Source organism: Atractosteus spatula, chromosome 3, assembly GCF_055471065.1.
Source record: "Atractosteus spatula isolate fAtrSpa1 chromosome 3, fAtrSpa1.hap1, whole genome shotgun sequence".
Classification (NCBI taxonomy): domain Eukaryota; kingdom Metazoa; phylum Chordata; class Actinopteri; order Semionotiformes; family Lepisosteidae; genus Atractosteus; species Atractosteus spatula.
In genome coordinates, this window is record NC_142708.1 from 44,550,013 (window position 1) to 44,576,304 (window position 26,292).

General features: G+C 36.5%; 1 protein-coding gene across 1 annotated transcript in view; it reads right to left on the reverse strand.

The window, feature by feature from the left end:
* cntnap3 (contactin associated protein family member 3) overlaps window positions 1–26,292 on the reverse strand; it is a 438,191-nt gene that overhangs the window by 188,490 nt on the left and 223,409 nt on the right. The window contains exon 4 of the mRNA XM_088910414.1: window positions 1,073–1,220. Within this exon, the coding sequence (XP_088766540.1) occupies window positions 1,073–1,220 (148 nt within the window). The remainder of the gene's footprint in view (window positions 1–1,072; window positions 1,221–26,292) is intronic.

Below are 26,292 nucleotides of genomic sequence, written 5' to 3' on the forward strand. Positions count from 1 at the left end.
AGTAGTTTTCAACACTTTGGATCCTGAAGCATATTAAGGATCTCCAACTGTTTCTTCCAAACTACTGGTTCCAAAGCCTGTGATGGCAAGACACACTTGCATCCTGTCTTCAGGGTTGCCACTAATTTCATAAACTTAAATTACATAAAATGGACTCTACACTGGAAAGTGGTAGATTTAGATTTTGTAGTCTTTTATAGGCATCACATTTCATTATAGAGCTCATTGACCATTTGTCTGTAGTTTTTAGAGAGCTCTTTGACTTTAACCATGATAATAATGCATGTTTACACTGGATGTTTTCCATGCATTACTTCCTATTATACCCCAGAAAACCGAGAAGCCTACAGAGACCTCTATATAGTTCTGGAGGCTTCCTTTGGAATTCTAAAAAGAAGAATATTATTGTTGATTTGTTGTTGAAACTTATTTACATAACACTAAGGGGTGTGAATAAATGTGACAATTTTTTTCTAGAATTCAGTAAATTATTTATGATAAATATGACTTTGCATTTTGAAATGATTACAATATAATATTATTAGAATTTTTTTGTAAGTGACACACATTATCCATTCCATAACTCATTCTGCTATATAATGTATTTTGTTCCTTGGGGAAATATAGGGCCCTGTAATACATCCAAATCTGTTCTTGTATTCCAAATATATAATTTTTAAAAACAAAACTAATCTTTCTAATGCAGTTCAAGTAACAGACTACTATGATTTGTTAGATGGGCTCTCTACAATCACTTTCATTCTAACATGAACTGTTCATGTGAATACCAAAGTAGTTGTAACACATGAATGCCAGCCTGAAATGTCTCAGTAACTCATACCAAAATCAAAATGTATGTGACCAGGAAGATTCACATTCAGATTTAAGCCTTTAAATATGAAAGGATACAAAACAATAAAGAATCTTGGGCTTAAGTAATGAAATTCCGTTTAGGAGGAAATAACAAAAGACATTAGCATTCCAAAAAAGATTCACAGTGTCTGATAGCAGATTAGAATATATTGGTTTATATAGGTTTTTATATAGGTTGTTAAGCTGTATGATTACTTACTGTATAAACATCCGTAAATCTCAACTCTCATGCCAATTCTCCCATTTGAATTCCAGTCAAGAGGAACAAATCGCAGGAATCTTGCTATAACAGGCTTCTGCAGTTTGTATTGGACAACACTGTCTGCATTAGTATTTCCATAAAATGCCTAAAGGAAAGAAATAATACAGTCTAAAAACAAAATATAAACACTTTTCTTTACTGTTCCTTTAATTTGTATGATGTTAGTACTAAAACTCCCAGGTTAAAGAATAGAAGAATAGCTAAGTATTAAAACATTAAATACAAATAATAGTCAGTCCTGACACTAGCTTGAATACAAGACAATTATAAAGGTTAAATAATAATACATTCACACTAATCAGGAAATACCAAGCAAGGTCACATAGCTTCTTGCATTTTCCAGTAACAGTTTGGTGGTAGAACAATCAATAGGAAATAAATTATTTACAATTGAAACAAGGTCTTAAATTCCAATGTATTGCACACAATATTTCCAATTGTATTCCCAATAATAACCAACATATTACACTCATAAGTAGACAGAAACATTTAGAAGATGAAGTAAAACTGTATTCATAAAATAGTTCTCAACAGGTGATCCTGCACCAAACCTGATGCTATAAAGGACACACTATTTTGTTCCTGATAAAAATTAAAATTTAAATAGTTTCACAAATACAAGTATGAAACTAATAAGTATTTTTTCCCTGAATTTAGTCTAAACCTATTCAGTGTCTAATATCCAATATTTTAATGATTCATCAGAGAGGAATCCAATGGTGCAGATATTTTGTAAAGCATCTTGATCTCTGCAGTTCTATTATTTCTTCTCTTCTGTTATATTGTAACTTATCCCATTTTTTACATTGAATCTCTGTTTTTAAAATGTGGATCTCTTTTCAGGTCCTTAAACAGGTTAAAGTATGCAAATAAATGTAAATTATTCAGATTAAAAGTTTGTTTTACTGCAAACTTGTATGCTGTGCAAAAATATAAAAATCCAGAATTGAGAAAGTCAGTTGATAACATCACAAAAACATTACAAAGACCAGTCGATTTAATGACATAAGCAGTATAGTGCTACTTGTTCATTGCTTTTGGAACTTGTGTTTAAATGCCAACGGGGGCTCCTTCAGTGTGGAGCTTTCTTTCTCCACCATGTTAAAGATCAGTTTTATGTGGGTGCTCACATTTTCAAAATACATGCAGGTTATATTAAGTGGTGTCTCTAAACACATTGCAAGTGTGTTTTCAGTCATGAGCTGATTTCACAGTCCAGGATGTTTTCCCAATTCATGTACTGTGTCTACCAGACTCTCAGCAAACCCTTTATAGGATGAAGTAGCTATAGACAAGCTTAATTCTCTCAATATACAGATGCAGTTATTCAAAATGCACTGTAAAACCCCATACCGTGGGAAAACATCTATAGCCTACCATGGTACATGACTGGCTGGCCAAAATGGCCAACAGGTGGCACATGTGGTGCATTAGTTTTTAGTGAAATTACTGCTTTTTTTAATCTCTCTGCTGTGCATGTTTAAATACACTTAATATTATATATTAGTTTGGAAATTTACAACTAAAGGTAAATTTTGGTAGCTAAGCATGAAACTAACAGGAGCATAACATCTCTGAACATCATAAATGATATTAATTTAGGAATATAAATATATGAGACAAACTGTATATGGCTGGTAGTGGTATTTTAATAAAAAAAATACACAACAACATCCCACTTTCATTCTAAACATTTTATGCATCAAAGTGTTTCACACAGTTACTTACTGTGGTTATTTTGGAAAAGTTTTGACGTTCTGCGTTCTGATAATATTAAGTTTATATACTGTAGCGGCAATGCTTATTAATAAGACAGAATTAAGTGTTGCTGTGCTTTCCTAAATTAGGCCCCTTCTCCCTTTCTCATCTCTGTGGTGCAGCCACAGAGAAGCTATTCATGCAGTTCTGATTTAGGGTGTTTTCTCTGATAAGGAGCAGATCCCAAGTGGGGATGATTCCTGGTGCCTATGTGTCTGTGAGATTCTTGAGAACATCTGGATTGTGGCCCTAGATGTTAGAGGTCATTGTGACTAATCTCTCACCTTGACCAACCAATCAGGAACCTGTAGGCATGGTAACCCCACGTGGGTCTGAAATGCCCACTAAACTTTTGCCCAATCACCACCTGTCTTGGTCCTGGTTTAAAGGACACTGCACAGCTCAGAAACTTTGCTTCTCTGGACACTTTTCACACCCTCAGAGACAATCATGTGACGGCTGGTGTTGTCTGTATAGGGACTGGAACCTTGTTTCAGCAAAGTGTCGGCCCGGGGAATGCCCGTACGTAAATTGCTAGCCAACGCCAACGTGGACGCTTCGCTTGATCACCAGAATATACGTTTGGACTCTTGTCGACAACCTGAATACGTTTTTATTCAGCAACAGCGCTACACCGGAAGCAAACCCCCTAAAGACCGGAAGTTTCTTCCCCCTAAAGAGTGACTTGCTCGGACCCATGGTCACCCTCTGTGCATAGAGACTTTCTACTAGTCAGCCAGACTACTAGTAGGTTCTTGAGAGAGACTGTAGGCACGCCACCACAGCAGAAATCTCTCCACCTAATTTGTCCAACTCCAAGCTATATCCCGACTGGTTGGCAAGGAGCCAGAGGACGTCGGGACAACGCCTATTGAACGCCGCAGCGATTGGACGCAGCCGCTAGCTGGTCTTTGGTGCCCATGCCGGGAAATACGAATCCATATCTGGATAAGTAAACCCAATGTTTAACATTGCATCTTGAGAATTCAATTGTTACCTCAACACAAGTTGATATCAATTTAGTTCACATGAGTAATGTATTTACTATAGAGTAGCTAATGTAGACTGATTAACGATAGTATAGCCGAACAGTATACTGAAGCGTATTCTTTGTATCTCTTTGTGTTTTGTATCTCTTCGTGATTATATACTTTGCATTTTGATAACCCTCACAATAAGATCTGCCACCTGTATCCAGGCAGACTGTTATATGTTTTATGCACAATTTATGTATTAATAAATATATCTCGTTTATTGAATCAGTGTGTCAATTGATCAATTGATTTTCTAAAAGATCAGCAGTTTTCTATGTGAATTCTCATTCATGACAGAGAAGGCTTTAGAGAACTTTACAACCATTTTTGTTTTCAACCAATTATAAATATGATGTTTACATTGGCGTTTTTATTAATTTTTCACTTTAGCATATGGAGGAGTGTCAGATGTCAAGGAGAGCCCCCCCACGGACAGACTGACAAAGCAGTATTATGTTAATCAGCCTTTGCAAAAGGTGCAACTGCAGCAGCCACAAATAAATAAATAAAAAAATTCTCCTGATGGTAATTGTAACAAATTGTTACTTTTTACTTGCGTAATAATCATGACGTTCTCATCCAAAGGTTAGATTTTTTTTATTTCGGAACCGTGATCTTGACATGCAGGTGTGAAGTTAAGTTAACAACTTCAGATTTAAAAGGTTATTAATAATATCTTCCATATCGTATTAACATTGGAACGTTCTTACAAGTTAAAAAAGAGGCGATACACAACGTGTCTCCTCTATAATTCTTCAGTTTACAGAGAAACTCTGCCAGAGCCACACAGCATTGTCCAATAATACTCTTCTTGTGTTTAATTTCCAGGGAATAACCCTGTTACAAAAGGGAACAGCGCATCAGTCCTTAATTATGGTTAAACAATACATATGATGTCAGGTGGAGTTTCAGCATTTACTTTTTTGTAATCTGTACAGAACATTGACGTCTCATCAATGTTTGGTACCAATAAACAGGGGGGCTTCACGGACTTCCTTCTTTGAACTCAACTGCGCTCCAGTAAATAATGTACAGTTTATCACTTTCTGCAATGCTTCTAGTTTAGCAGGATTTGTGAGATAAGCACATTGTTTAATGAGGATGACATTACCCACATCTACTGTATACCACCGTACGATACAGGTTTGAGTCTGAGTGTCTCTTAATAAAACATAGCGCCTTCCAATACATATAACTACTGCAAGATTTCTTTATCCATTTCAGCTAAATGAGGGGAATCAAATCAGTCAGAATCTTGGAGTGGCAATTGTAAAAATAACCCTTCTTCTCTACTTTGTTTAACTTCACAAAGAAATCCTTAATCACAAAACCATCACTTAATTTATCCAGATACGCAAATTCATGCTGTTAACAACAACAAGCTATAATAGTGGACTATTTTTATGTATTCACTATATAAGAAACAAACCAAAAGTAATGCTCTGATCGTGCTTTGAACCATCAGGTGCAGCACGCTACATTACAGTGCTTTGCCCATTACCACTACAAGAACAATAAAAGTTTTTAATTTAAGAGACGGATGTCAAAATGTTTCCGAAATGTTCACCTGTGATATTTTAGCTGCTTAGTTACATGATTCCATATTCATATAATTGTCAAGTGGTATTAAATCAATACAACTTTTTTTTTACAATAACAGCAAGTGTATTTTTACAATAACAGCAAGTGTATTCGTATTTGTATAACATTATAACTTTTTATGAAGTACAGAATATAAACTTTATAATATTAGAATAAGCACATTAAAACCATTAAATATTTGGTGCATAAAATATGTATGAAGAGGGTAGAATACTGTTGGGTTCATTTTAATATTTAGCAATCACTACCATCTACTGTGTGTATATTACTGTATGTACAATATTACATCACAGTACTGTTTTTGTTTTCTGCTACCAACATTTACCTTTGGATTTTCTCTTTCAGTGTAAATCACATCAAGTCCACAAGCTACTGCATAATAACAGTTTAAAATTAATAAAAGTCTAAACATTGTGCATCTTAAATTCTATAATTAGAAAAAGATTGTCCCTCGGCATAGACAGGGATTCGAAACCAGGCATTTTCTGGTAACAGCCCAAATGCTCCACACTTCCCGTTAAGCTTTCACAGCTCCACCTGATGATTTTACAAAGAACTGTAGTCACATTACTTAAAATTTCTAAAATGCTGCGGTCTCCCGCAGTCTACTGCAAACACGCATAGTCTTGCACAGCAGCTCAACCACAAACTACTGCAGTATCCCTCTCGCATTCTGTATCTGTACCTGTGAGCACCATTTACTCAATCATCAAGAAGTGTGAGTACCACCCAGACTCTGCCTAAATTAGGCTGTCCCTCCAAACAAAGTAGCCAGGCAAACAGGAAACATGCTTGGAAGCATGGTTAGAGATGCAATCATGAGCCAGATAGCAAAGTCGATTGAAAATTCTATGAGACAACAATATCATATGCACTCTACAAACCTGTACTTTATGAAAGAGTGGTAAACCCATTTCAAATCAAAAGAAATTTGTAAAAAATCATTTAAACAGAATTTTGTGGTAAAATATGTAATGACAAGACATATTATTACACTAATAATTAAATGTTATTAAATATTTTTACTAATCTTTCTGTTGCCTTGACCAGACAATAACCCTAACAGTTTAGGCCTCTGTGTAAAGCATTAGAAATGCAGCTGAAAAGGGCCTTTCTGATAAACAGAATATCTCAACTCTAACACAGAGCCAGGATGTTATAAACTGTCCATTCTTAACCCCTCTAATGATGAATTGTCCAATTTATTAGTGTTCCATCAAGGTAGACCATCTTGACTAAGATGCAGGGTCAGATGTCATGGTCCTATAAATGACTAACACATGAGGAAGCTAAGCACGACACTAACTTCCCCGAGGAGCCATCTTCAGCTCCAAACTAAGCAACACTAACTCTCTGTGACCTGGGACTTCTCAGGTACAGAGCCTCCAAGCTGAAAGAGATTGGACAGCTGCTATGAGTCCCATCTAGCTCTGTCTTCAGTGGGAACTTTTAACTAACAAGGAAAAACTGGTCAACATGTCTTTTGAGTATGAACGTCAATATTCACATTATAACCATTATAATCAAAAAGTATTACAAAGCATTGTTAAAAGTATTCCAAACACATTTGATACAGTTTAGTTCATGACAGTGAATATTGATTTGCCTATCAGAATATTATGTGATTAATTCTATAAGAATTATATAACTTGCCTATAACAAATGCTAGTCAATTCATTTTAAAACTGATGTTATTATTTCCTATCTTTACATCCCCTAAGTGAACAATCAACCATTTACATCACAGCAGAGCAATTCATATGTATAAATACTCTTGTTTGTCTGCTATGAATATTTTGATGTTTTGCTAATCAATTGTATACTCTATATTACAAATCTGTGTGCAGTGACTGCTTGTTGTTTTTTGTTGGATTGATTCCTAACAGCTATAAAAGCATTTGTTTCAGTGAATTTAAAACCCTCACATCAATACAGATAGGCCAAAAAAAACTAGATCTATTTGGTCTTAGTGCAAAGAATTATGTCTGGTTCAAACTGCACAGAGCATCACCCTGTCAGCACGAGCCCTACAATCAAGTATGGTGTTCGCAGGATTATGCTTCTCATAGGCAGGGATTTGTCAAGATTTAGGCTAAAACGAATTAATCAAAACCAAAGTAAATTATAGAAGTAAACCTGTCCAGCTTCCTAAAGATCTAAAATTTATCTTTCACCAAGGAATGATCCAAAGCATAAGGACAAAGCTATATTGGAGTGGCTTAATAACAAGAAAAATGTCCTTCACATGACTTGAATCCTATTGAGAATCGGTGAAACGCTTGGAAACTGTTGTCCATGAATGGTCCCCAAATTGAGAGATCCTTGAGAGAAAATCAGCCAAAAAGATTTGCCAAAAAAAATTATCTTCAGAGTTAATTCCATCTGCTATTATTTTTTTGCCTCAGAAATGTATCTTCTAAGCCATTATTTTGAAAAAAAAGTTTAGCTGAATTTCAGTGTCAGTATTAGTTTGGGTTCTTCAGTTCTACTCTCTCAAAGATCAAAATAAGTCAAACCCCACCTATATTACATCTGGCAAAACAAAACAGGAACCCAGGGTTAAAAATGCAATCAGTTCCTAAGACTGATATTACATCTTCCTTGCAGTTAATTCTCTTCACATCGTTAAATCTTCTTGCAAATACAAATCACATTTTGATGCTTGCATCTAACAGCAATGGCCTGCTGTATACATGTTTCATCATAACTATATGTGTGTAAGAAGATCTGATTGTTATCTGGAGTGTTCTGTCTTCTGCTGCCTGAGGAATGACGTTCTTTCTCAATGAAGTATTTCATACTGCTTTTTACAGTCCTGTGTACTACTGTATTATCTTGAAGATCAAAGTCACTGTACATGGTTTCATTCTGACAGCTTCAGCAAATGTATACAGTACTTCAGGGATTATATAAATTCCAAGGTTTTTCTTTATGTTTCCATGATGACTCAAACAGTTTTTTTGTTAGAATCCAAGCTACTTAGGTAGCATCTTTATCCAGGAGATGTTTTACATAATTACCTTATCTCTTTAGACAGTATTAATGGCACACGATGACAATATCAACTGTATCTGGTTGTGGATCCATTAGCATCCACATGTTCTTATTAAATGAAGTGATTTCCGAGTTGTTTTTTTCATCCTCAAGTTCATTCAAGTTCCCAGACACCACAATCATTTATAAAGTATTAACAAAGGGAAAGTGTGCTCAGACTGAACATGAATTGTTTTGAAGACCTTTTGCACCTAGAAGTGAGGACCTTGCTTCTTTGAGTTAATTGATATGTAGAAAGTAATTGAATGCTATGTATTTGCTATGTTGGGTGCTCTGTGAAGTTAGCCATAAAATTAACTGCCTTCTCTGTCTTCACTGAGCAAGACAGGTTATAATCATTGGTCTTCCTTGGTTAGATAATGGAACTTAGATGTCCCTAGCACAATTATTACTTTGAGTCATCGTTTTATCAAGGTGGTAATCTAAAGAATATGTTCTATATAGATTCTAAACCTTTATAGAAATGTAATAACATTGTTTGGTAAATATAATGTCTAAGATTCAATTCAAGTAAAATAAACATTAGACCTATTCCACACTGTTAATCTTAGACATATATGTACAGAATATGTAATAATACATAATATCTAGAAACACAGTTATGATAGTTTTGTTTTTATTCTATAGTATACTAACACTACCCTTTTAATAAGAATATAAGAAAGGTTCTTATTTAAGACCCTTTGGAAAATCTTGCGTATTTGGTACTTTACTAATGCTAAATCTGAAATTTCATTAATTTCAGCCATTGAACTAGAGTTTGTGTCCAACCACATGCCTTGGAATAAGGTTTCAAATACCCACAACTCTTTACATAAAGATGCATATGATATTTTCCAACCTAAATAAATTTCCTTTCAGTGTCTGATCTTGTGATTGATACATTTAGAGCTTTCTATGTACTCTTTCCAAAGTGCCTTATACTTATGTACAGTATGTTATCTAAATGCACTTTTTGGGTAGTGGCAGAAGAAAGTGGGCTCTCAAAGAAAAAAAATCAGAATGGGGTTTAGCAGTAACATTTGGGAACCCTTATTTTAAGTGCAGAGGGAATGTTTTTCCAGGATTTATATTACAGGCTTTCATCAGGAATATTTACTATGTATGATATCTACTCACTGTGCGCAGAAATAACAGATGAGATCACTGTGGATCCTAGGTGCTATAATTGTACTTTGGCAGTTGATGTCATAGGACATACTCAAAGAATCTGATATTTAGTACAAATGTTGTCCCAGGATAATCCATGAAATGCTGCTCTATATTTTGGTACGGTGCATTGTCTGTCTATAATTGACTGGCTTATATTATGTGGACTATTGGTTAATTAGAATTGCTTCATAGTTGCATTTGTCTTTTGACAGGAGTTTAAAGAATAATTAAACAGCTGAATATTCAGTATTCATTCCAGATGAAACCCATTAATTGCTAACTATGATATTTTTTATGGTTGAAACTATCACTCAGAATTTACTGACAAAAAATAATCCAGTTCTGAAAACAACATTGTGAATTAAAACTAAAGAGTACATAAGTAATCTATGAATGTCAGTGATGCAAGTAAATTTAGAAGAAGCTATCAGAATAAAAACAGATGTGTGTTATTATCGGCTAAAACAGAAAAACAGAAACTACTGCAACTAGCTTCAGTTAAGGAAAGAAAAGGTCGAATGCTGCAAAAATATACAAGTAGAAACAGGCAATCACTGCAGAAAACTGGACAATGAAGCTAGAGAATATGATCAAGAAGCACAACTGAACAAATCGAGTAACTGTTATGATGTGGCGATGAAATTAAAGGAGCCGTGTTTGCAAGACAGGTGAGGAATCCATATGCTTGGTCCCAGTGTAGACAAGACAAGGAGTAAGAGCTAGGGGATATGCTGTTTGAGCTGACAAAGTGGGACAAATGGGGAATGTGCTGTACATGTTTATGGAGGTTGCAGAACAGGGAATGTGCTGTGCAGACTAACAAAAATAGCTAAAAAAGGGAATTCATTGTGCAGGCTGATGCAGACAAATGAACAGGGAAGGCACTGCATAGCTGGGCTGATCGGACTATGAAGGTTCTGTACAGCCAGGCAAGGCTGTTGGTCTCATAGTTTGCTGAGATGTGAGTGTATGAATGTCTGTATGTACCCTGTGATGGTCTGATATCCCATCCAGAGTGTATCTCTTCTTGCATCCGATCCTTTCAAACTTAGGTTCCAGTTGCCTGTGAGACCCTGTACTGGATAAAAATGAATTAAAAAATGGATGGATGCATGGATGGAAAAGCAAAATACAGGCTGTTGTTGAAAACAATAGAAATCATACTATGACAAAGATTTCACAAAATGGCAGCACCACAAGGTTAGTTTATGTTTAAATCAACCAGGCCTCTATCAGTTTTCCAAAACATCAGCAACCCCTGTGACCTACTGACTGTTTGAAGGTTTTCTGTAATGTTATTGTGTGATGTTGTACAACTGAAATTGGTACAAACTCTCCTGTCAAGTATTGTTTAATGATGAATGACTTTGCAGGCGGGTATGTTGGAGTAGCATGAATATATGTTTCATTGTTTTCCAAATGATAGAAGATTTTAAGCTGCAAAGATGAATCACGGAATTGATGATACAAAATCGGATGAACAAAAAAACAAATTCTATGGTCAGACAAATCCAGAATGGAATCTTTATCTACCAAGAAATTAGCAATGTATTATAAGGAACGGTTCCTCTTATCCAGAGGTCAACATGGTGGAATTTGTCTAATGGCATAATATGTGTGAAGGGATGATGTCTTTTTTCTACTTCTGCAGGTATTAGACACCTTTCACTGTAAAAGTATCCCAAAATTCAGTGAAATATGTGTAATATCAATACATTTTCTCCTAATTTTTAGTGCTTGAAAGAATATTTGATGGGAGTTTGTATTGCAACAGGACAATGAACATTGGCATTGTACTATATCTAAAAATAATTTTTGGCAAGAAAATATTGTAGTTATGGATTTCGGTCCACAAACATGAATATTATTGAATACTGGATTGTCTTGAACACTGCTTAATAAAGTCAGTTGTGTAACTTTAAGCTGCATGAGTTGACAAATGGACAAAATAAGATACAAGTAACAAATTTCACAATGTTTATATATTAAATACCCCATAAAGTCCCTAAATATATACAAAAAAGGAACCATTCTTAAAATCTGATGTATTGTTGAAGTAGAAGATTGACATATAATATAATAGCTAAATCTATGATGAAATAAACATTTCTAGAACAATGTTTTACAGAGAGGGTAAGCTGCAGCAGTGCAGTACATGTATTTTTGTTTATCAAAAAAAATCAATGGAAAAATATTGTTTCAGTTTCTATCTAGCTCTAGAGCTTCTCTCAGCAGCTCTGAACTACAATTTGTTAGGCTGTACCTTCCTACTTGGTCACCTTCCTACTGTCAGACCCTCCAGTATTTTCTTCTTCTGCTCATTTATGCTCTTGAATTGTCACCTAGAGCTCCAGTGTGCAGGGTCTCTCACCCTTTCCTAGCTACAGTACCTCACACATCTGCTAAAGGAGAAGTGCATGTTTAAGTTGTGAGCAGTGCAGTCAAAAGGTATTAGTATTGTAGCAACAGCTGCCTCCTCTCAGATAGCAAATTGGTCTGTCACATTTCCTCTGCCATTGAATGGGTCCTCCGACCCATCTGGACAATGGCCAACATAGGGTACCTATACCTATATATCTGTATTCTCACGTATTACAGGGGACACCTGTGAGTTGATCTTTCCTAAGCATAGTAGTACAGGAGAAACCCCACAGTTCTCTTCTTGCCAAGCCTTCAACAAATTTATGTGGTACACCCGCTTTTCCTGTCTGTGGTTCAGTGGACAAAGCATCATGTAACCTCAAAGGGCCCTTGCCATACTAACCAAGTTTACGGAAGAGGTTAGGATTAAATCCAATACCTTTCCTTCACATCCAAACAATCTCAGTGTTTTATACAGGCACATCTGTTGTTCTTAGGTCTTAAGGAGGTTGGCCTGAAAAATGCATTCCATTGTATTCAGTCATTGCCTTAGGTCCAGAAAGTGCTATAATTCAGACTTGGGTGGGAATTAATTATTATTATATTATTATATAAATTAATTATTGCTCTTATAGTTTGTGCTTCTTCATTCATCAAGGACAATGAACAGGGGATGGAAAGGGTTTTTTTTGGAATGTGAGTTTACATGTTAATTTAAACTATAGAGGTTCATCCTAGTACAAAATTTTGTGAGCTCAGCTTTTCACTGCAACATAAATATGTATATTTATGTTGTATATAATTATAAATGTACTATAACTTAGTCTTTAATCAAGATTATTTGCTCTGCATGCCAACATCATGGTGCCATGAGTAAAAAAATTAAACTCTCAGATATTATGTTTAATCTCCTAATTAGGACTATAAACTCCTATGTTGGACTTTTTTTTATCCTACATAAGATTTTCAATAATTCACATACTAAATATTTAATATTTAACATCTTTTAGTATACAGCAGACTTCATCAAGGATATATTTGCCCAGTCATGTAAGTACCTTACAACCTTTGGTGTTGTGGCACAAGGTCACTTTCCAAAAGTATTTCACATATAAACACAACTGCTTCTGTACCTAACAGTTTTCAATGAAATACTGTATGTGAAACACATTGCTTACTATAAGATAACCCACATGCATTTTATGATATTAGTTAGCTCCAAACAAAAAAAGGTAGTGAATCTCTTTAAGAGAAATATGTTTGCCATTTTTAGTTGTTTGCCCTGGTTTTCAGCAGTGAAACATTTTGTGACCACTGAAAGGGGCATCTGAAATACATTAGTAAGGGAAAAAATATGCCAAGTTCTTGGAAGGTGGCTGCAAAGTTCTGTGCTCAAGCAAATGTCTTTTTTTTTTCCTGAAACAACCTTGGGATCACTGTTTTATGCTAGTGTCCCCGCCACCCAGGTGTCCTGGAAAATACTAATGATGGTTTTAAAATAAATCTAATACACCATTTTATATATCAATGGCATAACTTGCCTTACAATTTTTTAAGAACCATTGTTACATAAATTAGCATTAAGACAAAATATTGTCTTAACTATAAAGTAAGCCTTAGTTGGAGTAGATTAAGAACATATTACCAAACCAAACATTTTCAAAGAAAAAATTAGAGCAAAGGAAATTCAGAGACTCAACTTAGTAACTGTCCAGTTCACAGAAGCATTTCACAATATTGTGAGAAACGACTGTGCATCACCATATGTATTGGATATCGGATATTACACCAAGAAGAACATATTTTTAAAATTCATTGGATGTATTGGGCAGAATGTACTGGGTTTAAAATGTCATCGTTTTGAGTATATCACACATGCACTCATACCAAGAAGCAAGTAGGTGGGAGGGAAAAAGAACTTTCATTTTAGTTTCTCTCTAGCTGGCCTAGTGGTTGTTTTATTGACATTTTCATTTTCCATCAATGTGGCAGTGAAAAGACAATAAACAACAAAGAATTAAGATTTATAATGTTACAAATGCAAACCAAAACTGTGTCCCCTCCTCCCTCCTTTGTGGATTGAGATTGAGAAGTGAAAAGAGGATAGATGAAAAGGTGGAGATGGGGTGGGGGAAGGGTGTATACGTCTTCATGCTTCCAAGATTCATATTGTGAATCAAATTCCACTTTTTGGAATTATTGCAACTATGTTGTTGAGAAAGTTTAGTTTCCTTTAAAAAAATGTGTAGCAGCGAGGCTTAATAATAAGGCAGAATTAAGTGTTTCTGAGCTTCCCAAATGAGGCCCCATTTCTCTGTTCATCTCTGTGGTGCAGCCACAGAGAGACCATTAGTGCAGGGTGATTTAAGGTCCTAGGACAGCTCCTAAAGGGGGATGCACTTAGCTAAGCCTGGCTATCATGATCAATGGTCATCCATTGGCGCCTATCTGTCTAGGGAGTGCCAGATGGACATCTGGACTGCATTCCTAAGTGTCAGGAGTAAGTGACTCATATCTCACCTTGATCAACCAATCAGGGACTGGTAGGGCCGAGTAACCCACGTGGGACTCTGATGCCCATGGAACTTTCAGCCAATCAACGAGCTGAAGTTCCTCCAGGTAAAAACAGGCAACACAGAGAGCCTGGAAGATTCAGTAAGAGATTCAGTAAGATTCTGGAGAGGATTCTGTGGACTGTTCTAAAGGGAATTCAAAGGAGAATTCCAGGGCAGGACGGCCCAGGAGCAGAAGGCTCCCAAGGGCAGGTCATTCTCGCAGCGTGCCTCCTGACCATCCTGAGACTCAGCCCGGACAACCACGGAACGGCCAGTGTGTCCGAGTGCCAGAACTTTCCTTTGTTCTAAGAGTCTAGAGTGGAGGTTGCCAGAGAGTAACCAGCAGCAGGCCTCGTGAACAGGTCGGAACTGTGGACAGCTGAATCACTATTCAGAACTAGCGCTTCATCAGGAACGAACCGGTCCTCTTCCTGACTTGCTGGGACCCACAGTCATCTTTTCTCCTGTGCACAAACTTTGCTAGTTAAAGCCAACACTAACTAGCCGGACAGTGAGCATCAGCAGCGCACCGTCGCAAGCCGCACAGCACAGCCTGGCACGGAGCCAGAGAGCGCGGATTGGACAGCAACAGACTGCAACTGTTTCTTTGTGCCCGCTGGAGATCTGAATCCCCAGAAATTGGATGAGTATTCAACTTCAATGCATTACAGCTCGAGAATTCAATTGTTATCCCAACCAGTTGATATCAATTTAATTCCTAAGAGTTATGTACTTGTTTCAAGTATCTAATGTAGAAGTTATAACCAAGTTAATTTATGAAACGGTCTAAATGAATGATATACTGAACGTATGTCCTCTTGATGTGTAACTCTTCGTAACTGATTGAATATATACCTTTTGTATTCTGATAACCCTCTCGATAAGATCTGTTAGGTTTATATGCATATTCTATGTATTAATAAATGTATCCTCGTGTATTAGTACCTGTGTGTGTGCGTTGTTTGAGTTATGTCGCATGGTTGGATTCTAAAGCCATCAAAAGAATCAACTTTGTGATTTACTGCTACAATTAATAATTGTCTCAGTAAATGCCCAAACCCTACAGAACTGGTGCCTTCAGAGAGCCACTACATTACATATTTGGCGTCCCTGAGCGGCTATGATTACAAATGTATATACAACAGATTTGTTAGCTACAATGCAGCTTACAGAAAACAATTATTAGTCATTCTTTGAAAATGATTCAAGTCACTACTAACCACTTTTTTACTTATTTCTTTTAAATATATTTGAAAGCCCCTATGTATTTTAACAATCAAAATCTAAAATAAAATTGTTTTCTTATTACTATTTGTACACAATTTTGTAGACGGTAAAGTAAAAAAATCTGTTAGTGTTACACAGTATTGTGACATACCATATTGTATTTTGAGTTGTGCATAATCATTGTATTTAATTAAACTGTTACTTTTAAATTTGTTGCTAGTACAGCATGCCTGCTGTACTGCATGATCAGCACAGGAAAGATCTAAACCAGTGGTTCTCCAATGTTTTGGACCAAGTACTACCCCTGATCAAACCAAAGTATCCCAGTACCACCTACAAGTCATCTTCTCATAAGAAAATCTCAATGACCAACATGAGCTCACATGCGCGCACACACTCACATACACTTATAATAAATATTATAATAAACTTTATTTTATATAGCTCCTTTAAAGGTGGCTTCTCAAAGCGCTTTACAAAACGACAACAGGAACAACAACAATTAAAAATAAACAATAAATTAACACCATTCAAGTGAGAGGAGTGAGCCTGTTTAGTCGAGCAAAGCAGATTTGAATTCATTGGTCGAGCCTTTATACAATTCACAACAGAGTCTAACAGATTTTAAATCATCAGGCATTTTCTTGATGGCCAAGGCCTCGCAGTGGATGCTGCAGTGCATCCACTTCATATCTAGAGCAACCTCTCTAATTCGTGCAACTATACCGCTGTGTCAGCTTGTCATCACTCTAGCACCATCTATAACCCGACACATTTTTTCCAGTCGATGCCATTCTCTTCGATACATTCATTCAGAAGCTGAAATATGTGCTCTCCTGTAGTTCCTGTTGGTAGTGGGTTACAGAATAGAAAGTCCTCATGGGACATGTAACTTTTGCCATATCAATAATTCTATGAGTGACTGTGTCTTTCGAAGGGGGCAGCAGGTCAAGCTGTTAAGATTCTAAATGGTTAATAAACATTTATTTTTTATTATTAAAATAAGTATGAGAACCATACAGTAGGCAGCTACAGTACTTTAAGGTTTTACAGTACTTTAAGGTTACAGTACTTTAAGGCAGTTTTAGAGTAGTGCAGTTCTTCTTAAGATTATTTAAAAAAAATAAAAATGGCAAGACAGTACAGATGAACAGTACTATTCATCGTGCCTCAGCTTTTCTTGCAGTATGCTGTCCAAAGCCTTGTGCATTTTAAATGGCTGCATCAGTAAAATTGGTCCTTTCAAGGTTTTAAACTACTATAGTACCACATTAATCTCTTTTCATTAACTTGTACGTATGGTCATCATTTAAGGCCAGTGATTTAACCTTCGTTATTCTTTGAATTCAATCCAGAGCATCAACGCCCTTTTGATTTATATTCTATACTTTTCACATTCAACTCTAACAGCTTGTTGACCTATTTTATTACTTCTTCACAGTGTCTAGATAAGAAATTGATAAGTCCAGATAAAATATGTGCCATCTAATTCATAATATATACATTATGCTGTTGTTATCTAAATGCAATACTCTGTACTTAAATAATGTTTAAAATAGTGTTTGCTTTGGTGCTTCAGGAGTGAAACACTCCTCTCAACTTGCACATATGAGAAATTTACTAAACATACCTGAATCTAGATCATTAATGTAAATCACGATCAGTTGCTATTAAACAATTGCTGTGGTATTTTATTAATTACCTCAGTTCATTTCTCACTTGGCTTCACAATAAATATGATTATAACTTTATATGAATGCTGAATGATCTAAATAGTTGTTTCCTCACTCACTTTTTAACAATTTTAAAGAGAGGGCTAAACTTTACCATCATGCCTGGCAATTGTTTCTAGTCTATGTAACACCTCACATTATTGTATCTGTATAATTTAAAATAGAGCCACATTATTCCACAGCGTGGGACTATCCCTTTCTCATCTTCTAAAGTTAAACCTTTGCATACTTTTAATTTTTTTTTACTCTTTTCTTACTGTTATGGTGTAGGAAGAAAAAACAGGTGTGGTAATACAATTCATTTTGACTGGTGTTTGCATGTTTTACTTGGACTTTATCAATTTATATTTCCATCATTTCACTCAATACTATATGGCAAAGTTAATATGTTCTCCTAGTTGTCTGGTACACAAGTCAAAGGTCTATGTAGCTCAAGATTCCTTCCACTGCCCAAAGATAAGATGTCTAGGTTAATTGGTGTCTCTAAATTGTCCACACGTATTCCCCAAGCAATAGACTAGCAGTAAGACTAACCCCCTAATATTCTAGGGTGTATTTTGTCTTGTTCCCAGTTTTTGCCAGGTTACGCTCCAGATACATGTGACCCTACATTGAAATGAGGTCATTACTGAAAACAGATTACTGTAAACATTTGTGTGCATGGTCAATTCATATAGTCCCTAAGAGGCCCTGCTGATTAAGAGACCAGTCTCTTAACTATACAAATATTTTTAATGTTTGAATGTTTTAGATATGTTATATTTGAAACAATGATGTTTCAGCTTGAAACTTAAATACTGTTATACAGTAGCTGTAGGTGACTATGGAAGAATCTTGATACAATGGGTAACACCTGACGAGTGACAACTTCAAAGCGAACCGATGTTAGTTTCAGATGTAGGGTGTCCAGATTCAGTGTTAAAAGGAATCGTAAAGTTTCCCTTGGTTTACCTTAGCTAATTAAGTTTTGGGTAAATGATTAAGTGTCTATCAACAGTCCAGGAAGACACTATATAAGAGGATGGTACAGCAGAGCAGCAAATAAAAGGCAACAGACAAGACCACAAGGAAGATATTGGAGGCATGAGCCTCTTGTTCCAGAAAGACCACATTGGAGATACATATTTGAACCTTGTTAATAGAGCTTGCTATTCTGTGGTTCCTTCAGTTAATGATGGCCTCTCCTGGTTAGTAGGTTCCCATTCATTTGGTGGCATCCAGGTTTGCAGAGAGAGAGATATTTAACCGCAGGTTGTATTCAATTCAGTTTAGAAGGCAGTTTTTCTAAAAAATTTTACCTTTAATAAGAGTTTGCTTGGTAACAGTCTGGGGTTTTCCGGGTGGTTAGGATGTTAGACCTCTGGGACACCATATTTGTAAATTTGTACAGACTGTAGGTTAACTTGTGTGTTGTATGTTTATGTTGTGTGTTGTTTGGTGTGTATTGTCACTGTTAATAAATATTTGTTTAACCAAGTGTGCCTGAAGTATTACTCTTTTCACCAAACCTGTGCCAGAGAACCAAGAACCCATGTGTCTCTAAATATACCAGATGTTCAAGTATATTTTTTGCAAAATCTTTACAAGTTGGAGGCTATGATTATTTATTGCATCTGTTGATTTATCTGGTCGATTAGTTCCTTATATTTGACATTTCCATAACCCCTTATTTGTTGCAATACGTATTTATATAATAGTACTAATAATTGATTTTTTTTGTTTAAAGACATGTTCCTACAGTATCTACTGTCCATTTGTTCACTGAATGCAGGATCCATGATATTTAAAGTTCTTTCTGTATCTTTCTTTTTTTATAATTCTGTATCCCATGTTTTCTCAATTTCGCAATTTTCCTCTTGAGAATATGCTTTAACACTGAGCTTTATGCAGCCTATACAACAGAAAATAGTCAATTGGATAAAATTGTTAATTTGACACTGAAATATTATGAACAAAGTCATACTTCAAAAATTGAGTCTTACTTCTTTTTTTACTTACGGTACTTACGGTATTTTTATAACGTATTTTCTTCTTTACTGCTTTCATGGAATATTAGATTGATAGCGCAAGGCACCCTAAAGTTTAGTATGGCCAGGAGTATTCAAGAATTTTGAAGGTAGAAATATTAAAAAAAAACAAGTTATCAATAAGATAGTTAACAGGCCCCAAAAGACCAAAAGGTGGGGCATTAATTTGTTTTACTGAGAGAACTACACAGCAAAAGAGGATTCAAAGCTAGAGTTCAGAATTCTGATGAATTCTAATGGAAATGCACTACTAGAAATGACAATCTAGGCAATGGATATTGTAAATGGAATTCAATTTACTAGTCTGGAGAGATATTCATATAATTTAAATTTTAGCTGTCTTCCACACGGAACAGAGCAGTTTCAGAATGAGATATTTTACAATATACCAATACTCTTTATCCATATGAGTTCTGAATTGCATACTCATCTACACAAGGCTATTTGCCATCTACTGTCAGATAATTCTAATAGCTGCTAAATTTGTTATACATCAACATTAATCTCAGACACAGTGAGTTTTAAGAAAAGTTGGGGGTGCATACCTAGGAACAAGATCAGTTGTCTGGTACTAGAAATTACTGTGGGCAGTATGGCTGTACTTACCTGAAATAAAATGCTATTTTCTACATTAATAATGCCTTTGTTCTTTGAATATGTAATGTTTCAATGTTTTTTAGTTTCATTATGAAGTATGGTTTACAAAAAAAAACCTTACAATCTCAATATGCTTCCAGGCTTTGGAGTACATTTAGTATATGCTGTTTTTAGCATAAAAATAAATTGTTTCTGGATGTGTGTGGAATGGGGGAAGGTTACTGCCCTGTACAGCATCCTGTTAATGATTCCATTTGAGAAGCTGGCAGTACTTCAACAAGTTTCTTTAACCACCCATCCATCCATCCATTAACCATCCAACTACTTAATCCAATTCAGGGTCACGGTTGAGCCAGCCAATCAACGCTCATAAATGATGCCAGTCAATCACAGGACACACACAGACACACACTTGAACCAGGGCCAGTTTTCACAGAGGCCAGTTAACCTACCAGTATGTCTTTTGACTGTGGGGGGAAACTCAAGGGAAACACATGTGAACATGGGGAGAACATGCAAACCATACGCATAGCACACCAGGTCCAGAATTGAACCCAGAGCCCCAGCGCTCTGAGGCAGCAATGCTTAACACTGTGCCACCATGCCTCCCGTTTCCATACCCATAACAAGCTATTTCTTAATCTTTAGAAACTAGGCTCCAGAGTACAATAAATATGATGTTATGAATAGTATAGGAAACAAAGAGACATTCATATACTACAATAATAGAGTGGTTAGATTTAATAGTTTAAGTTTTGTTCTCAGCAGTCTTATATTTATTTAAACAAAGTTACCATTGAGAGATAAGTATTGTTCAATACACAATATTTAAAACACATTAAAAAAATATAAATAAATTATGACAATTATTTTTGCCAGCAAATATATCACTGTGACAGGAACCCTGCAATTTACCTTCACAGGCAATCACAGCTATGGTAGATTAAGACCTTACAAGCAGCATCTGTGATACTTTCTGTGTAACTGATCTATTTATTTCCATGTTGAGGCATGAAAGGTGAGGAAGGTTGGAAAAAAGGGAGCATGAAGACTATGAGAAAGAAAGAGAAAGTAGAGACGCTAACGCCAAAGCTGGAATGGAAGTCCACATACATATTGAGTATATATGTTATTTGTTGTGTTACTTTATTTTTCATATAGATAAAGATATGGCTTCTGTCACTTTGGGTTCCTTTCTTCAATATAGAAAGGAACCAAATAGGTACCCCTTTTACATGACTTACTCTCCCTAAATAAAAGCAGAGCTTTTGCACTCTGAAAAGCAACTTAATTGTGTTTCCTACTGTATGTATCGCCTCTTACAGTCACTCTGGATGTTGTTGCTAGTCAGAAAAATAAATACAAACATCTTTTATGTTTCAAATTGTTTTCCAGTCAGTGTTTGCAGTGTACCGTATCATATGCTTGATATATACTGTAAATCTTAATGGAAAAATGCTTCAGATGCCTTAAATCTTATTAATAAATCTAACATTTCTTAACTCAGTAATCCTACATTTTAGACATTCACAATTTTATAAATAAAGAAAAAAGATCCATGTACATGATTTTCAATTCCAAAGACAGTACTCATTAATCATATTTGTATGAATAAAGAAATATTTTAAGTATTAATGCTATTACAGTATACAGTATACTATAGTATGGAAGCCCGTTTCCACCAGGGAGTAAAAAAAAAACGTGCTATGGTATCTCAGAATTCCGACTTAGTAACTCAGAATTGCTACTTAGTAATCACAATTCTGAGTTACTAAGTCGGAATTCTGAGATACCATAGCGCGTTTTTTTTTACTCCCTGGCAGAAACGGGCTTCCATACTATAGTCATAGTTGCATGGAAAAAAAAGTTGGCAGATTTATACAGTGGTGTGAAAAAGTGTTTGCCCCCTTCCTGATTTCTTATTTTTTTGCATGTTTGTCACACTGAAATGTTTCAGATCATCAAACAAATTGAAATATTAGACAAAGATAACACAAGTAAACACAAAATGCAGTTTTTAAATGAAGGTTTTTATTATTAAGGGAAAAAAAAATCCAAACCTACATGGCCCTGTGTGAAAAAGTGATTGCCCCCCCTGTTAAAACATAAATCAACTGTGGTTTATCACATCTTTGGAAAGCTGAGTTCAATTTCTCTAGCCACACCCAGGCCTGATTACTGCCACACCTGTTCTCAATCAAGAAATCACTTAAATAGGACCTGCCTGACAAAGTGAAGTAGACAAAAAGATCCTCAAAAGCTAGACATCATGCTGCGATCCAAACAAATTAAGGAACAAATGAGAAACAGATTTATCAGTCTGGAAAAGGTTATAAAGCCATTTCTAAAGCTTTGGGACTCCAGCGAACCACAGTGAGAGCCATTATCCACAAATGGCGAAAACATGGAACAGTGGTGAACCTTCCCAGGAGTGGCCGGCCGACCAAAATTACCCCAAGAGCGCAGCAACGACTCATCCAAGAGGTCACAAAAAACCCTACAACAACATCTTAAGAACTGCAGGCTTCACTTGCCTCAGTTAAGGTCAGTGTTCATGACTCCACCATAAGAAAGAGACTGGGCAAAAATGGCCTGCATGGCAGAGTTCCAAGACGAAAACCACTGCTGAGCAAAAAGAACATAAAGGCTCGTCTCAGTTTTGCCAGAAAACATCTTGATGATCCCCAAGACTTTTGGGAAAATACTCTGTGGACTGACGAGACAAAAGTTGAACTTTTTGGAAGGTGTGTGTCCCATTACATCTGGCGTAAAAGTAACACAGCATTTCAGAAAAGGAACATCATACCAACAGTAAAATATGGTGGTGGTAGTGTGATAGTCTGGGGCTGTTTTGCTGCTTCAGGACCTGGAAGACTTGCTGTGGTAAATGGAACCATGAATTCTGCTGTCTACCAAAAAATACTGAAGGAGAATGTCCGGTCATCTGTTTGTGACCTCAAGCTGAAGCGCACTTGGGTTCTGCAGCAGGACAATGATCCAAAACACACCAGCAAGTCCACCTCTGAATGGCTTAAGAAAAACAAAATGAAGACTTTGGAGTGGCCTAGTCAAAGTCCTGACCTGAATCCGATTGAGATGTTGTGGCATGACCTTAAAAAAGCGTTTAAGGCTCGAAAACCCTCCAATGTGGCTGAATTACAACAATTCTGCAAAGATGAGTGGGCCAAAATTCCTCCATAGCACTGTAAAAGACTCATTGTCAGTTATCGCAAATGCTTGATTGCAGTTGTTGCTGCTAAGGGTGGCCCAACCAGTTATTAGGTTTAGGGGGCAATCACTTTTTCACACAGGGCCATGTAGGTTTGGATTTTTTTTTTCCCTTAATAATAAAAACCTTCATTTAAAAACTGCATTTTGTGTTTACTTGTGTTATCTTTGTCTAATATTTCAATTTGTTTGATGATCTGAAACATTTCAGTGTGACAAACATGCAAAAAAATAAGAAATCAGGAAGGGGGCAAACAGTTTTTCACACCACTGTATACTGTTTATCAGTGTACTCTCATGTGCACTCCATCCTATGTATTGCTTGGTTCATTTTTACATAAATGATTTATAATTACATTCTTGTTTAGGTACATTCAGGTACTTATATGCAATAGCACAGGCATGCAATAGCCTAATTTTCATGCAATTGCAGAGGCACGCAATAGCAGTAGCAGAGGCATGCAATAGCATCATTTTCACATTATGTAGGAAGTAACATACTATAAAGATCCACTTTCACACAAGTTTTGTTAGGAGAAAATGACTTTCATCCCCAGATTGAATCTCAATTATTTTTAATTTTTTTTTAATAACTTATAAAAAGTTATAAAATTCTTAAATTATGAAAATTGTCTTAAAATCAATTTTTAAATATGTACTGTATGTATGTAAAGGCCAGCAGCCATATCACCCTGCAACTCACAACTGGCAACCCACTGAAGCTAAGCAGGTGTGAGCCTGGTCAGTACCTGGATGGGAGACCTCCTGAGAAAAACTAAGGTTGCCTCTGGAAGAGGTGTTAGTGAGGCCAGCAGGGGGCGCTCACCCTGCGGTCCAGGTGGGTCCTAATGCCCCAGTATAATGACGGGGACACTATACTGTAAATAAGCGCCGTCCTTTGGATGAGACGTAAAACCGAGGTCCCGACTCTCTGTGGTCATTAAAAATCCCAGGGTGTTTCTCGAAAAGAGTAGGGGTGTAACCCCCTGGCCAAATTTCCCATGCCTCCTAATAATCCCCCTCTATGAATTGGCTACATTACTTTGTTCTCCTCCCCCCCCCCCCTCCCACTCTGATGGCAGGTGGAGCGACGCGCTGGTTGGAGTATTTCTCAGTCGCAGTTAATGGCAACGTCAGCTCAAAAGATGAAAAGATTTGGTTCAAACCACCAAATGGAGACTGGTGTGCCGACAAGCGGACCCTGCTGATGTGGGATTAACGCTAGGAAAGACAGACTGTATGTATATAAAATTGTCGAACATCATTGAATTAGAGATGGGAGTTGAAAACATAACTAAAGGATAACATGAGTTACTGATGGATAGTAATTTTTATAGCTATTTGTCCAATCATGACACTACATGAGATGGAACTCCAACTACTTCTTCAGCCTTTTCACCCTATTATAAGATATATGTGTAATACAGAACAAGGAACCAATATCTAAAACTTACTAGTAATATAGAACTGGATAAAAAGCCATCACCTGCACTATTTTATAATATGGGATGGTCACTGAGTTTGATTTATAATAAATGTAAGGTTCTACAAATACTGTACATAAAAATACAAGTTATAAATATAGTGCCTTTAAAAGTCTTCACATCCTTTTCTATGATGTACCATTTTGGGAAACTACAAGCTTATGTTCACAATATTGTCATATTTTATTCAAAACCTTAATGTTCAAACTAAAGACTTTGAAAAGTAAGAGAGGTTACAGTAAATGTCAGCAAAAAATGTTGATACCATAGTTTTCAGACCTGTGAACTCAATATTTAGTGGAAGTGCCTTTGGGAGCAATTACAGTCACAAGCCTCTTAGGTACGTCACCAGCAACTTTGCACACTTTAGTACACTTTTACCCACATTAGCAGTGTAGCGGCAAGGCTTATTAAAGTACAGGAATTAAGATTGCTGCTCCCTTGCTAGTGGGTCTCGGTTGCCCATGAAACTTTCAACCAATGAACGATCTTAGTTCCTCCAGGTAAAATGAGCGCCTTTTCTGAGTCTGAGGACATTCTCAGACTCAGAAGCTCCTCCTGGACTTTCTCTGACTCAGCTCGGACCACCACGTAACGGCCAGTGTGTCCGAGTGCAGGACTTTCCTTTGTTCTAAGAGTCGAGAATGGAGGTTGCCAGCGCGTAACCAAAGGATCCACCCGAGGTTAGCCCTCGTGAACCCACCGCGAACGCTCACCTGATCAACAAGTGAACTACGGTCGGAACTGTGGACACCTGAACAAAAGGGTTCAGAACTAGCGTTATATCAGGAACAAACCGGTTTTCTTCCTGTCTAAAGAGTGTGACATGCTCACTTTTCTCCTGTGCACAAACTCTGCGTGTTTCAGCCAACACTAACTAGCCGGTCTTCAGAGAGCATCAGCAGCGCATCGCAGCAGGAATCTCTCCCACCACGTCGCAAGCTGCAACAGCACTGCCTGGCACCGGGCCAGAGGATGCCGATTGGACACAGCAACAGCTTGTCGCTGTTCCCTTGTGTCTGCAGGAGATCTGAATGCACACAGATTGGATGAGTATTCAACATTCTGCATTACAGCTCGAGAATTCAATTGTTACCTCAACCCAGTTGATATCAATTTAATTCCTATGAGTTATGTACTTGCTTTTGAGTATCTAGTGTAGAAGTTGTAACCCAGTTCATTTACGAAACGATCTAAATGAATGATATACTGAATGTATGTCCCTCTTGGTATTTGTAACTCTTTGTGATTGAATATATACCTTTTGTATTCTGCTAACCCTCACGATAAGATCTGTTATGTTTATATGCACATTTTATATATTAATAAATGTATTCTTGTGTAT